This window comes from Pituophis catenifer, unplaced genomic scaffold, assembly GCF_029215685.1.
Source record: "Pituophis catenifer annectens isolate HBS135680 unplaced genomic scaffold, rPitCat1.0.hap2 SCAF_7, whole genome shotgun sequence".
Classification (NCBI taxonomy): Eukaryota; Metazoa; Chordata; class Lepidosauria; order Squamata; family Colubridae; genus Pituophis; species Pituophis catenifer.
The window spans coordinates 32,870,381-32,886,391 of NW_027256887.1; the positions used below are offsets into that span (position 1 = coordinate 32,870,381).

General features: G+C 41.0%; 1 protein-coding gene across 2 annotated transcripts in view; it reads left to right on the forward strand.

Annotated features, from left to right (window-relative positions):
* Positions 1 to 16,011, forward strand: part of IMMP2L (inner mitochondrial membrane peptidase subunit 2) — a 597,632-nt gene that overhangs the window by 510,251 nt on the left and 71,370 nt on the right. For both annotated transcript variants that reach the window (XM_070947097.1, XM_070947098.1), the window contains exon 5: positions 6,487 to 6,589. In XM_070947097.1, the coding sequence (XP_070803198.1) occupies positions 6,487 to 6,589 (103 nt within the window). The remainder of the gene's footprint in view (positions 1 to 6,486; positions 6,590 to 16,011) is intronic.

Consider the following 16,011-nt stretch of genomic DNA (forward strand, 5'->3'; position numbering starts at 1 on the left):
CATGAATATTCCAATTATTTCCATGCAATCCAATTTCTTACAAATCAATTAATTATATTTACCAATAATAATAAACCAAATAATTTCCCCCATGTATTCCTCCAAACCACAACTTAACCATTTCTGCTTTCAACACAATATACAATTAATAGTATCGCAATTATTACAATTCCCTAGTTAAATAGAGCTTTTTTTTCTTTTGTGTTTTAAAATCTTGAACTCTCCTCTTTTGCCCTAAATTTCCCATTGTTTGCACCTACCTTTTTTGGTGAGCAAAAAGAAAAAGAGATCTCTCCCTGCCTCATTTTGTCACGTTGCAGCAGAGCCTGCTTTACTTTCAGTTTCGTTTTTTCCCTAGCATAGCTACTCATTTGTTTTAACACTGATCAGCTGTAGAGCAGCCCTTTGAAGCCCCCCGGCAAGAGTTTAAACAGTTTTTTTCCCTCTAGCCATCAGTTGGGACTCAGGAGGCAGCAATAGATTGGAGTGGGGCCAAATAAAGGGTAAGAATAATGTGAAGGGGAGGGGTGGGGGGGAGAACCGGTTTGGTGACGTCATATCTCACCGCTACCGGCTCGCGGGAACCGGTGCGAACCGGGAGCAACCCACCACTGGTCCAATCTATCCTTCAGGCTCAACTGGAGACAATCCCCAGTCACTCCCATCCAGGTGCAGGCAAATGTCCTTGACTCCCAGAGCAAGGAATGTTGTTATGGCTATTCTTCCACCACTCCAAAAAAAAAAAAAAAACCCTCCCAGGCTAAAATATGTGGCAGTCAAAAAAAATGGCTTTCAAAACTGACAGGCTTACCCTCCTCAGGAAAGGAACACATCCTGGAACGAGATAGAAGTCAGGGGTTGATACCATTCAGACATTATATGATCCAATCCATCCTTCAGGCTCAACTGGAAACAATCCCCAGTCACTCCCATCCAGGTGCAGGCAAATGTCCTCCCCCTCAGGAAAGGAACACATCCTGGAACGAGATAGAAGTCAGGGGTTAATACCATTCACACATTAACCACCCTTCCCTCCCCCAGGCGGACCCTTAGGCTTATCAGGAAATTTCTCATGAAATAGCTTAATTAAGGTGTCTGCATGAATATCCCAGCTTTTCACCCAAGTAGCTTCAGACAATGGATATCCCTTCCAATGCACTAAATACTGCAATTTTGCGAGGGAGATCTAGCTGAACGATTACTGGGTTAATCATTTTTACTATGGGGAAGGAACTTCAGGAAGGGGAAGGGGAGAGGAGGAGGAGGAGGGGCCTTACCTGGAGGCAGATAAAAGCTGCAAGGCTCTGCTATAGTTCTTTCGGGCAAGCCGTCCCTGCACAGCTCTCCTAGATGTGGTTTCTTAAATTTGCATGTCAGTCTGCATGCACAAATGTTTTTATGATTTTGCTGCAGATAAACAAAGACAAAAATTACTATAAAATTTTAAAACAAAATAATTTATAATATCAGAATAAAATAATGAATGTCCAATATGTTCTGGCAAATTTTAACTTCTTATTCATGTAAGTGGTTATATTTTATATTATTTTATTTCATTTCATTTCATTTTTATTTTATTATTTTATTATATTTTATTATTTTATTATTTTATTATTTTATTATTTTATTATTTTATTTTACTCCCATTGCAAAATCAATAGGTTTTTTTCCAACAGAATTGCTTTTTGTTCATTGTGCAAACATATACCCTGTTTTCCCCAAAGTAAACCCTGTCTTGTATTTTTTTTTGCCACCAAAAAACGCACCAGGTTTTATTTTCAGGGTATGCCATCCATTGACTCACCTTACTTGCACGTGTCACTCCTGGCCTCCTTTTCACTGTCAGGGGCCTTCAGGAACTTCTTCTGTGGCCAGCAAGGTCAGCAAGGCTTTCCTGAAGGCCTCTGCAGCTGATAACAGAGCCCTGGATTGATCTGGCTCTGTTATTGGCTGCAGAGGCCTTCAGGAAAGCCTTGCTGGCCTTGCTGGCTGCAGAAAAAATGGGTCGGCAAGGCAGGTGTTGGGGTGCGTGTGGTCTGGCTGTAACTGTCTGAAGGTAAGTAGTAGGTCAGCTCCACCCCCCATCCACCCCCTAGCTTAATTTTTACCCATGCACCCTGGAGTGGGCAGGGTCTTAATTAGGGCTTATTTGGGGGGGGTAGGGCTAATATTGGGTGCACATGTAAAAATCAAGTTAGGGCTTACTTTTGGGGTAGGTTGTATTTTGGGGAAAACATGGTATATACAGGACCAATAGTTTAGGCATATCTTGCATTGAGTGGGTTGCCTAATTATGTAGCCCTTTTCTTGAAAAATAAAGGAAGGAGGAAGGACAGTGTATGTCTCTCTTTGAGGGAGATGGGTGGTTCAGAAATATGAAAAAAATAAATAAACATGGTCCTTTTGTCAATTTCAGTGTCTTCTTCTTTTTCTTCTTTCCAAACCATTCTTAATGTGCATCTTTCTAACTGAGTGATAGCTTTTTATACTGTAATTTCAGGTTCATGTATGCCAACCAAATAACTTTGAAAATACAACATAATTTTATTAGTGTGCAAATAATAAAATAGTATACACTGGGCTCCCAGCAAAGTATGACAATACTTTATTGGCAATATCTGCATGATAAAATCGCTCAGATTCGGCACGGCCTGGACTCTTATTGGATAGTTTCGGACGGGATGACGGAGGCGAGTCTTGAGACTGTTATCTGGGAGGAATTTGACCCTGTGACTCCTGAGGACATGGACAGGATTTTGGGGAGGCTTAACGCTACCACATGTTTACTGGACCCATGTCCCTCCTGGTTGGTACTGGCCTCCCGGGAGGTTACACGAGGCTGGTTTCAGGAGATTACTAACGCTTCGCTGGGTGAGGGTGTCTTCCCAGCCGCCCTGAAAGAGGCGGTGGTGAGGCCCCTCCTCAAGAAGCCTTCCCTGGACCTGGCTGTTTTAGCTAATTATCGTCCTGTCTCCAACCTTCACTTTGCGGCGAAGGTTGTCGAGAGTGTGGTGGCGAGACAACTTCCTCGATTCCTGGATGAAGCTGTCTATCTAGATCCATGCCAGTCAGGCTTCAGGGTGGGTTACAGCACGGAAATGGCATTGATCGCATTGGTTGATGATCTCTGGAGGGCTCGGGACAGGGGTTGTTCCTCTGTCCTGGTCCTCCTAGACCTCTCAGCGGCTTTTGATACCATCATTCATGGTATCATGCTGCGTTGGCTAGAGGGATTGGGAGTGGGGGGAACCGTTTTACGGTGGTTCTCCTCCTCCCTTTCTGACCGTATGCAGTCTGTGTTGACGGGAGGGCAGAGGTTGACCTCGAGGTCCCTCATTTGTGGGGTGCCACAGGGATCGGTTCTCTCACCCCTCCTGTTTAACTTTTGTGTGAAGCTGCTGAGCGAGATCATCCGTGGCTTTGGGGTGAAGTGTCAACTGTATGCCAATGACACGCAGTTGTACATTTCAACCCCAGGCCACCCCAATGATGCCCTTGACGTGATGTCCCGTTGCCTGGAGGCAGATCTGGATTGGGAGGAACAGGCTCAGACTCAACCCCTCCAAGACTGAGTGGCTGTGGTTTCCGGCGTCCCGATATAGCCAGCTTACACCATCACTGACTATTGGGGATGAGAACTTACCCCCCTCAGAGAGGACTCACAACTTGGGCGTCCTCCTGGACTCACGGCTGTCTTTGGATGATCATATGACGGCTGTGGCCAGGGGGGCTTTTTATCAGGTTCGCCTGATTTCCAAGTTGCGCCCCTTTCTGGATCGGGACACCTTGCACACAGTCACTCACGCCCTCATCACTTCCCGTCTGGACTATTGTAATGCTCTCGACATGGGGCTCCCCTTAAGGAGCACCCGGAGGCTCCAAGTGGTCCACGCAAGTAATAATGGGGGTTGCCATGGCAACTTGAAAGCTTTGCAAATTGACAGGGGCGACCCATCGCTCCCATGTAACACCTCTCTTGCACGAGCTGCACTGGCTCCCGGTGGTCTTCCGGGTGTGCTTCAAGGTGTTGGTTACCACCTTTAAAGTGCTCCATGGCTTAGGACCTGGCTATCTACAAGCCCGCATTCTGCCACTGATTGCCTCCCACCGACCAGTACGCTCACACAGAGAGGGCCTCCTAAGGGTGCCGTCAGCCAAACAATGTAGACTAGCGACCCCCAGGGGGAGAGCCTTCTCTGTGGGGACCCCTGCCCTCTGGAATGAATTGCCCCCGGACATATGAAGGATCCCCGACCTCCGCACCTTCCGTCATGCAGTGAAGACCCTGTTATTCCAGCAAGCCGCTCTGATGGGATAAATGGTTTTAATTTGGTTTTAATGGGGTTTTAAAATTGGTTTTAAATAGAGTTTTAAATTTGGCCTATGATTTAATTATTTTAATCTGCTTTTAAATTCTATTTTGTACACTGTTTTATTATGGCTGTTCACCGCCCTGAGTCCTTCGGGAGAAGGGCGGTATATAAATTAAATTAAATAATTAAATTAAATTAAATTAAATTAAATTAAATTAAATTAAATTAAATTAAATTAAATTAAATTAATAAATAAAGACACTTTGCTCAGCAGCTTTGGGGTGGGGAGGCAGAAGCATAGCTTATATTCCTTTGCTTTACAGTACTACAAAGGAAAGACAAAGAAGAAAGTGGACACAATGTAAATTACTACATGATGTTGGATTTTTGATAAATCCATCTGGGTAACCTTATTGTTATTTATCTCTTCCTACCATGTCCATATGGCAGCTATACCATCTCTGAGAAGTGGTCAATTAATAGAAACCGTTTTGTTTTACTGAGCCACAGGTTCCTATCTGATTCCTCTCCCTGTCACCACTCAGGCTCAATGAAGTTTGCTAGGAATGTTTTCTTGCAAGGACACTTTAAGCAGTACATGTGTGGGGGGTGGGGGGTGGGGGAGGTTCTCATAGATTTGGTAGTGAATTGAGCTCACATATGTACAGGAGTTGTACCTTTTACCAATAATCTCCTTAGATGGCCTTTTCAATTTCATCAGAAATTATGAATCTTCTTTTATTTCTATCTGCAAGAGAATGCAAACCACAGTTACCATGTTTTCCTGAAAATAAGACCCTGTCTTATATTTTTTTGAATCCTGAAATAAGTGCTTGGCCTTATTGCCATGCGCTCAAAAGCCTGATTGGGTTTCTTATCAGGGGATGTCTTATTTTGGGGGAAACAGGGTAGGATCCACAACTGTACATTTATTCCCATGAGCTTAGAACATTGGTTTGCATACAACTTTCCCCAGCTTTTAAAAATCTAGTGTTATCAAAGCACCTGTTTCTATACTAGCTTATAAAATTGGGATTTATATAGGTAGTCTTCAACTTACTACCACAATGCACCCCAACATTTATGTTGTTAAGTGAGACATTTGTTAAGTGAGTTTTACCCCATTTTACAAACTTTCTTGCCATAGTTATTAAGTGAATCATTGCAGTTGATAAGTTAATAGCCTGGTTGTTAAGTGAATCTGGTTTCCCCATTGACTTTCTTTGTCAGAAGGTCTGAAAAAGTGATGACAAGATCCTGGGACACAGCAACTGTCATCAATATGAACCAGTTGTCAAGCATCTGAATTTTGATCACATAATTATGTGATGCTGTAATGGTCATAACCGTGAAAAATGGTCATAAGTCGCTATTTAGTGCTGTTGTAACTTTGAACAGTCGTTAAATGAACTGTTGTAAATTGAGGACTACCTGTATTTCTCTCCTCCCAGCTATGTGTTTTTTATGGAACATAATATTAGAATACCATCATTCAAGGAACAAAATTGTCTCATATGGTTACTGTGATTTCAGATCTGTCTCTTTCACATAGTGGTTACTGCGATAGAAGTGTTTCCTGGTATCATGCTGAGGCTTTGATTCACAACAAGCTTGCAGCCAAATGTTATTCTTCTTCTCTCCCAATAAGGTTCCCCCAATTACATCTTGCCTATCTTTGAAAATGAGTAGATTACATCACTAGAATAATATTCCTGAGGCTTCATATCTCCTTTTTAAAAACTTCATTGAGAAGAAAAACTACTTTTGTGGAAGCTTATATAGGACTGCATTGTAAGCCTACAAGGATATGAAACCATTGTACTCCATTTTTTTTTTGAAACATCCAAATATCATAGCAAGCATAGTTAATGGCAAAGAACACAATCTATGGAGGATCCTGCATCCTGTAGCTTAGTTTTCAGAAATACAAATGAGGGTTTTCAAGTCGGCATGGTTATATTTGCAAATTGGATTTGTGTGTGTGGGGGGGACAGGACAGAGGGCTGAGAGAAATTAAAGGGCTACTTTGAAATTTATGATGTTATTATTTTATTAAAAAAAAGATCAGCATACAAAAAATAAAGGATCAATACATACTAAGACTGTAGCCAAAGTGTTGACTTTTTATTTTGCTTTTTTACACAACTAACTTTCCATTTCCATTTGCCTTTAGAACCATAGGCTATAAAAAGAAATATGTGAAAATTCCACATGGCCATATATGGGTAGAAGGCGATCATCATGGGCACAGCTTTGACAGCAATGCTTTTGGTCCGGTAAGAACATAATTATTGTACAAAACACTATGTTCATGTCATAAAATATATATTTTATTACAGTATAACAATACAATATACAATAATTTAAAAGAGTGCACCGTTTAAGCTTTTTTATGAGCATTAAGAAAGATTGCTAGGAGCAGCTTCTCCCATCAGAGAGTTGCAGGAAACTTTTAATGACTGATATTTAAAAGGAAAGGAAAAGCCTTATTTGATCTGAGTGTGACTCATAACTTCTTCTTCCAAATGAACATTTGCAATAACCATAGCTTCCCTTACATTTGGCAGAGCTGCTGACCATACTTCCTTCCATTTGGCTATAATTAGTGCCTTAGGAAATTGTGTATTCCTATTATGACTTGACATTTATTTAGTGCCAACTGTGGACTAGGAGCTAAATAGGACACAGAAAAGCCAAGAGGTTTTTATAAAGCATATTAGACAACCATTTCTGGAATAGAGGTAAGAGTGTGACAGTTTTAAATGAAAATGAAAGCACTTGTATAGAAGAAAAATTATTGATGCAGTGAAGAATTTTCTTAGAAGAGAAGTGGATCTTCATAATTTCTTTCCAACCATCTATTGAATTGAAAAAATAATGACAAAAAAGTGAGATGAACATTAGAGAGAGGTAATGGTACTGGGAGGGAAACAAGAAACAAAAGGACTTCCGGTGGCTCCGTGATCGCCGATGGACACTCCTTTAGGAGCTCCAGCCCCGCGATTCTGTTTGCCGCTAGAACAGCGAAAATCAGCTGTCTAGCAGTTCGAAACTCTCCCCCTGGGGAAAAGGGGGAGAGAAGAGCAGAGGGGTTTGGATAGAGCTCCCCTAGAGCCCCAGGTTTTTCTTTTTAAGCCTGGGGTTTGCAGGGTGAGAGCTCCCTGAAAGCTCTTCAGTGCTCCGGATCCGGGACGAGTCTGCTTTATGCAGAACAAGGCATCGCGACCACACCAGCATCAGCAACTTTATTTTAAGAGGAAAAAATTTGGACTTGAAAGCTGGCAGAGCAAACACAGGAGAAATGAAAATTGCAAGTACTAAACTTTAACTCCAAAATCTATCACTTCCCTCTGAATCTCTGTGGTAGAAAGGGAAAGTAAGATGGCGTGTGACTCTAACGAGGCGTGGAAAAGTGAAACTTAGATACAAAGTATTATGTGGTGTTGAAAGCCCCTGTTTAAAAGAAGAGGATTTTATTTTAAAAGGAGAAGGATTTAAAAATTATATCTAAGGAAAAAAAATGGCTGGCTTTTTTGAAAGTGATGAAGGCTCACAAATGCTGACTGTGGATCTTTTGAAAGAAGTTTTGGAATCATTTTTGGAATCATTGGATAATTCCGTTGGGCAGCAGACCAAAATGGCGGCACCGCAGTGAACCCCGAACTTAGGGAGGCAATGTTCGACATTTTCAGGAGTGTCGGGGGTCAGTTAACCATCTTTTAACCCCCTCCCAGCGAGCCGAGGTGTTGCCGGCTCAATAGAGCCATGGATGGAGCCCGAGGAACAGCTGACTGTCAGGGAGGAGGTTAGAGGACAGCATGGAGAATGGCGCAATCAGGGCCCAGCTGTTGGGGCCTAAGCGGCCACCAGGGCTAGCACAACCAGCGCTGTGGGCAGCAAGGTTGCTGTGGGGGCGGCGCTGATGACGATGGTGCTGACAGGAATGCCGGGGCAGCTAAAGAACCGCGGTTCGGAGGCAGGCTTGGGCACCACGGGCAGCAGCACGGAGGCGGCAGTGATGGCTACAGTGGCGGAGGTGACTGTGGTGATGAAGGCGGTGGCGCTGGAGGTGGCGTGGGCGGCGGCAGTACCTGGAGGCTTGGCTGCAAAGATGCCCCCGTTGTTGGTGGAGAAGAGGGCAGCATTACAATCGTTAGGATCCCTCAGTTATTTGACCATTATTTGACCATCTTGTCCCCCCTGGGTTACTGGATTATTCGATTATTCAATCATTTATTCCATTCTATGACTACACCTTGCTTTTTTCTGAACTAAGCCTCGGCTATCGCTGGTGTCAGAACGGGAGGAGGCACAGACACCGAGAGTCTTGGACTATGGTGGGACGGACCATCTCTCGTTTGACCTTATGACTCTGATTTGGTCACCTTGAAAGGGCGGCTTTTGAGACTTTTTCCCACCATTGAATAGACTTATTATAATCACAAGACTTCCCATCGTCGTGAGAGGGCGATGATGTCCCAATGTTCTGATGTTTTTAGCATATTGTCTTCTCTTTAACATCTTTTCCTCCCTTATTTAATCTACCTGTTTTTAACCATCTCTAACACCCTTTAATAGAAAATGACCCTTCATCTGGCGGGCTCAAGATGGGGGTTGTTCCTCCATCCTGGTCCTACTTGACCTCTCAGCAGCTTTTGATACCATCGACCATGGTATCCTACTGCAGCAACTTGTGGGGTTAGGGGTGGGAGGCACTTTCTTACAGTGGTTCTCCTCCTACCTCTCGGGTCGCTTTCAGTTTGTATGGGCGGAAGGGCAGAGATCAACCCTGAGGCCCCTTAATTGTGGGGTGCCTCAGGGGTCGGTTCTCTCCCCCCTACTCTTTAACATCTATATGAAGCCACTGGGTGAGATCATTCGTGGCTTTGGGGTGAGATATCATCAATATGCTGATGATACCCAATTATACATCTCCACCCCAGAGATGCCCTTTCCATGATGTCCTGTTGCCTGGAGGTGGTACGGCCTGGATGGGCAGAAACAGACTCAAACTCAATCCCTCTAAGACTGAGTGGCTGTGGATGCCGGCATCTCGGGTTTCAGAGGCTCTATCACTTTTGATAGATGGGGAAAAACTTGCACCCATTGATAGGGCTCACAACTTGGGTGTCCTCCTGGATGCTCGGCTGTCCCTAGAAGACCATCTAACGGCCGTGACCAGGGGGGCCTTTGCACAGGTTCGCCTGGTGCGCCAGTTGGGCCCTTTCCTGGACCGATATGACCTTCGCACAGTCACTCATGCCCTGGTTACTTCCTGCTTGGATTACTGCAATTCCCTCTACATGCGCCTGCCCCTGAGATGCACCCAGAGACTCCAGCTGATCCAGAATGCAGCTGCACTGGTTGTTACAGGAGCCCCTCATTACTCCCATGTCACTCCTCCTGCGTGAGCTGCACTGGTTACCAGTGGTTCTCCGGGTCCACTTCAAGGTGCTAGTCCTCACCTATAAGGCCCTACATGACTTAGGTCTGGGATATTTGTAGGACCTTCTCCTGCCTGCATCTCACCGTCCTGTTCGCTCACATAGGGCCGCTCTCCTCAGGGTTCCGACGGCGAGCCAATGTCGTCTTGCTGTGCCCAGGGGTAGGGCATTCTCTGTGGGTTCTCCCACCCTCTGGAATGAATTACCTACCGAGCTCCGGACAGCTCCTGATCTCCGTTCCTTCCGTCAGGATTTGAAGACTTGGCTGTTCAAACAAATAGGCTGACTCTAATTCTGGGTTTTATTATTTACTATTAATTAATTATTTGGATTAAAATGGGATTTTATTGTACTTATTTCTTAACTTGTGTTCGCCGCCCTGAGTCCTTCGGGAGAATGGCGGCATATAAATACATGTAATAAAATAAAATAAATAAATTTGCCTCTGTGTTCATGGAAAGAATTGAAGGGTTTCTTAAGAAGGATTTTACTCAAATCCCAAACAAGGATATAAGTGAAGAGGAGGCGGAAGAAAAAACCCAATTTATTGTGCCTTTGGAAAATGAAATAGAGGCTTTTCAAATTGAGAGGGAGGAGCAGAGAGGCTTGAAGGAGTGTAACCAGGAAATATTGAGAGATATCCCTCCAGAGGTTTTGATACAGGCAAATGGAGAATTGTCAGGAGGTGTTGGGATTTTTTATACAAAAAGGAAGATTCGAAGTGGAACTTTACAACTTTGTTGCAGGGATGGATTCCCAATCGCAGTTAAAGAGGTGTTCTTACCGAGAGGAAGAGAACAGGATTGTGGCGGAGGAGTAAGACTGGAGAAGAAAGAAAGAAAGAAGAAAGTTTGTAAAAAAGCCAAAAAAAATGGAGAAGAGAAAAATTCTCGAAAATAAAAGCAGGGGGAGGAGCAATGCTGAAGAAGTATTATTGAAGAAAAAGGACTGGAAAAAACATAGAAAGAAAGGAAGAATGGAAGATTAATTTCTTTTGGGGAGGATCTTAGTAATAAATCTGGAAAGTTTGCTGAAATTAGTATTTTTAAAAACAATGATATAAAGGAAGTGTTTTATTATATTTAGCTTTGGATATAATTTAAGGGATAGCCTTTTGAGGGTTATATTTTGAAGAATGTTTTATTGAAGTAAAAATGTTTAACTAAAAATAGATAGCTTTTTAAAAGTTATTGAGATATCCAAATGGTTAATTTAAAATTTAATGGATAGCTTCCTAAAAGTTTTGAAACTTATATTTTGAAGAATGAATTTAAGATTTAGAAATAACTTAACCCAATGGATTAACAGTATCTCTAAGGTTGTATTCTGAAGAATATTTTATTATAATCAGAAATTTGCAAGTGGTTGGCTTCCGGTTTGCTGCTTGTCCCCGCTGGACGCTCCTCTGGGATCGTCGAACCCACTGCCTGTAAGAGCCGCCTTTTTCAGCGGAATGGCGGCTCGAAAAAACTCTGTTTCCATTAGGAAACGGAGATAGAGCCGGCTGGGGTGGGTAGAGTCCTCTGCCTAATCCCAAAAGTTTTTTATTTACTTTTGGGAGGGAGCGGAAGAGACTCCCCGTATCCCCAGCCGATGCTCCGGGCTCTGGGTAATCTCTGCTACACGCAGAGCTAGGGGGCAAAAGCAAGCCTGTAAATCTGTCAAATAAATTAATTAAAGAAGATATGAGCTGGACCTCTGATCTTGAAGCGCAAGTATTCTTTTTATTCTATTTTGCCTAAGAAGTGAAGTGAAGGGAAAAAAGTTTTTTTTAAAATGGCGATTGCTGCTGCGGCTTGAAGAGAGGCTGAAAGGGAAACTCCTTCCGTTTTCAATTACAAAGTAGCGGAATGAATACTTTTGGCTGTAACTGAAGGCAAAATCTCACTCTCACTTCTGTTTTTTTTTCTTTTTTTTTTTCTCTTTGAGGATCTGATATTGATCTTGGTTGGAAAAAAGTTTTTTTTTCTCTCTTTCCCAGTAAATTTTGTCTGCGTGGAAAAATGGCACTGAGACTTATAAAACTAGACAAACAGGCAGTGGGGGGGGATTCCCCCATTAATAAATTACATCAACAAGTTTTAACTCTCCAGTCTCAGAAACCTGACTTTAATATAATAGAATTTCTTCTTGAGGAGATTGTAAGAAGGGATGAGATTGTGAATCAGCAACTTGAAAAATTTAAGTTGGAAATCAAAGAAATTGGTGAATTGGTGAAATCTAAGTTTGGCTTTTTGGATCGAAAGATTTTAAAAGTAGCTAATGGCTTAGCAGACTTTATGACTCAGTTGGAAGCAAATACTAACTCTAAAATGAAAGAAACTGAGGAGAATTTGGATGACAAGATCCAAAAAATTAAAAAGGATTTGGCAAACATTCAGGATAATAGTTCAGAAGACAAACTTAAAATGGAGGCTGATCCAAAGACTGTTAATGAAGAAAATGTACAACAGAGGATTGAAAGAGAAGTTTTAATGATCCAATACAATTTTACAGAATATGCAATTAGACTGAGAGGTTTGCAGGAAGATGACAGAGATGATTTAAGGAAGATATCTTCTGAAATTCTGGCTGGGATTTTAAAGGTTCAACCTGATGAAGTGTTTTGCAGGATTGACAGAATTTATAGAATAAACTCCTGGTTGGCAAAACAAAGGCAATTGCCTAGAGATGTGGTGATTTATTTTACAGACAAAGAAATTAGAAATAATATTGTCCAGAATTCTTATGATTCTGCTTTGCAATTTCGTGGAAGAAAGATTTGGATTTTTAAGGAACTCCCGCCCAAGATGTTAATGGAGAGGAAGAAATTTGGTTTTCTAGTGAATGAGTTAAAAAAAAGGAATATTCTATTTAGGTGGGACGTCCCAGTTGGTTTAATATTGAGACACCAAGGAGTAAGATACCAACTGAATACTGTCGAAAAAGCGGAAGAATTTTATCAAAAAAATTTAAAAATAAATTTAACATCTTTAGGCATAACACAGGACAAGCAAAAGGAGTTGGAAATAAAGGGAAAACATCAAATTACAGAGGCTGTGGTAGATAAACTGTCTTTGGACTCCTTGGATACCCCAGCTGGACTGTCTATAAATTTGAGAGCAGTGTCATCTGATTCTAATGTGATGAACTATCAACTTACAGACAAGTGCGTAAATCAAACAGTTGATATACAAGTGATGGAAAAGACATATGAGATAATAAAACAAAACCAACAAGATTAATTTACAAAGCAGAATGACAACCGATCAGCTGATACACAACTTGTAGGAAGGAAATCTGGATGGAAATGCAACCCGCAAAAGAAAAAGAAAAGAAACAGATCTCGTAGAAATAGTAGTTTCTAAACCAAGCAACAGTGAAGCCAGGGATTTTAAAAAAATAAATGAATATGTGAAAAGATATTGGAGGTGAATTATCGTTTAATACTATCTTGAGGAAAGTGGCAGATCTCTGCAATGCCGTGATTTTGGGATGTGGAAAGAGCCTTACATTGTTGGATTTGAACTATCTATTTTGGATTTCTTTTACCGATAAATATATTATATCTATTTTGAGTTACAAGGCAAGAGAGTCATGCTGGGGCATGCAGAAGATCTGGCTGTTACCCACTAAGATGATGGGGATTTATAATCCTGATGAAAACCACAATTACAACTATATGGAATATAATTATAATGTCACTCGGGTGGTTGTTTTTACTTTTATATATACATGAGGATATTCATTATTGATGGGGGCAGAAGATGACTGAAGATTTTGAATAAACTGTTGCACCAGGATGCTATGTTACCCTATTATGGATGACGGATTTAACAATCTAGTGGAAAGACATCAAAGAAGATACTAAATGAATTATAAATTTAAAGTTATTGTCTTTTCTCTTTTTATAAAATGGAATGTATATATAGACATATGTATATTTTAGCAGAGTGGGCAGTGGATTATATTTAGAATTGTAGTGCATGGTAATCTTGCAGGAAGCTGGGTTGAAATAGGCTAGTTTAGTGATTGATTAGTTTAAGAAAAAGGATTTTTAAGTCATATATTTTGGGGAGTGGAAGAATTGGATAGAACTGAATAAATGTTAAATTTGGAGAAGGCTGCTTTGAAATGTTAAATTAATATATATAAAAGTAAAGGTTATGTTGTTGTAATAATAATAATATTTTATAAGTTTGGGGGAGGAGAAAAAGGGTAGATTGTGAAAAGCGGAGAAAAGTGGAGTTATAAGAATACTATGCTAAGGGTCAGTACTTTGAGGAGTGAGTAAGGGCATGGTAAAATATTATGTAATTAATTATGAATTAGCTTATTGTTGTGAAGAAGAAGTCACAGGGGGGGGATGGGTGGTGAGGGGGGGTTAGGGAAGAAGGGAGGAAAAGGGGGAAAAACTTGTATTTGAAAAACTTTTTCAATAAAAAAAAAGAAATTTGCAAGTGGTTTATGAATGACCAAAGAGGATAAATGTTTAATTTAGAATTTTACTAGGGAGTAATGCTGAAAAAGAAGGTATGGAAAGGATTTTAGTAATAAATGTGAAATGTGATAAGAGAATTTATAAAAGGAAGGTTGATGAATAACTTTTAAAAGGGGAGTTAAAAGAACGTGAGGAAGTTTTGAATCTTCTAGTAAATTGGCATATTTTAGCTTAGGTCTGTTCAATGTTATACCCTGTTTTTGCTCTGGGAAGTCAGGCGTGTGTGGGGAGGGGGGGTTGAAGGTTGTGTGGGGTTGAAATTGTTGTAAAATTTTTAATAAAATAAAAAGATAGAGAAGTATATTAATAGAGAAGTAAGAAATGTGGGGAAAATGTTATAATAAATGAAATGATAATATTAGGATATGATAAATATTGGAGGAGTAAGAAGAAGACACAAAAGATGTACTTAGATGATACATTGAATGATTGATTATGTATTGTTTGCTTGTTTGTTTATAAAATAAAAACTTTTTTTATTAAAAAAAAAGAAACAAAGGGAGATCAACATTTGATGGGAAGTGAAGGGCAAGAAGTAACCTAACAAGGGTGGAAAGAAACAAAAGCATCCCTAAAGGGCACTTCAAAGAAGGTTATAAATCACTGGACAAATATTACTTTCTAAATTACATATAATCTTCATGCGAATCTTCAAAAGCATGGCTTTTTGCAATTATTTACACCAGAGGTGCCCAACCCCCAGGCCGTGGCCCAGTACTGTTTGAAACCAGGCCGCAGAAGTAACGGGGAAGTGCACTTGTGCACGCATGTACGCATCCCCACTTGCATGAGCAACAGGCAAGCATATGCGGGCGCGCTGCATTTGCGCAAGCAGCAGGCATATGTGTCCACTGCTCGCACAAATGGAACTATAGAGATGTGTTTGCCCGCCGTTTGCGCTGAACCATCCCCTCTCCTCCCCTCCCCCAGTCTACAAAGCCGGAAAGGTTGGGGAACTCTGATTTACACCATTTGGTCATTCTTTGTTTTAAAGAATTTATTTTATCCTTATCAGCAATATAAAGACTTGAAATTCGTGTCTAAAAGCAGAATGTGGATTTTTTTTGTAGATTGAATGTGTTTGTGCAGAAGTGAAAGTAGTGCAGGGAGCGGGGGAGGAAAGTAGGGCAAGAGAGAGAGAGAGAGATTATTTAAAACATTGCTTTAACATGAGGAGGAATAATCAGTGGTCCATTATCTTGCTGGGTGGAACTGGAATTTGAAACTTGAAGGCTACTGGTTTCTCACCCTAACCTTCAAAATTCAGTGGAACAAGAACGGAATTACTTAGGAATATTTTGGTATATACTGTATGTCATTAAACTGTTGCTAATTCTCTTTTTTTTTTTGTAGTAATGTAGGTAAAAAGTAATAAATACTAACATGTAGCAAAATCTCTTCGTGATTATTACAATTAAAGCCCTACTTTACAAATATTGTTTAACACTGGATTGTTTTAGCTTCATTGTCTAAAACAGAAGTCCCCCCCCCCTCTCACTTGCTCATGCTCACACTTTTTCCCCCCTCTTATGCGCTTCTGTGATTACTGGGAGGGGGGGTCCACTGTACACAAATAAGCAGGACAGGCAATCGGGCAGGGAGTTCTGACAGGGCGACCACCAGGGCTCCTAAATGCTAATTGGATGGTGGCCATGACAATAATATGAAAATTATTTTGGTAGCAATATACGCTCCAAACAATAATCAAAGTGACTTTTATAGGAAATTACACATGAAAATAATTGAAATGGAGTATGTATGATGGGCAATTTTA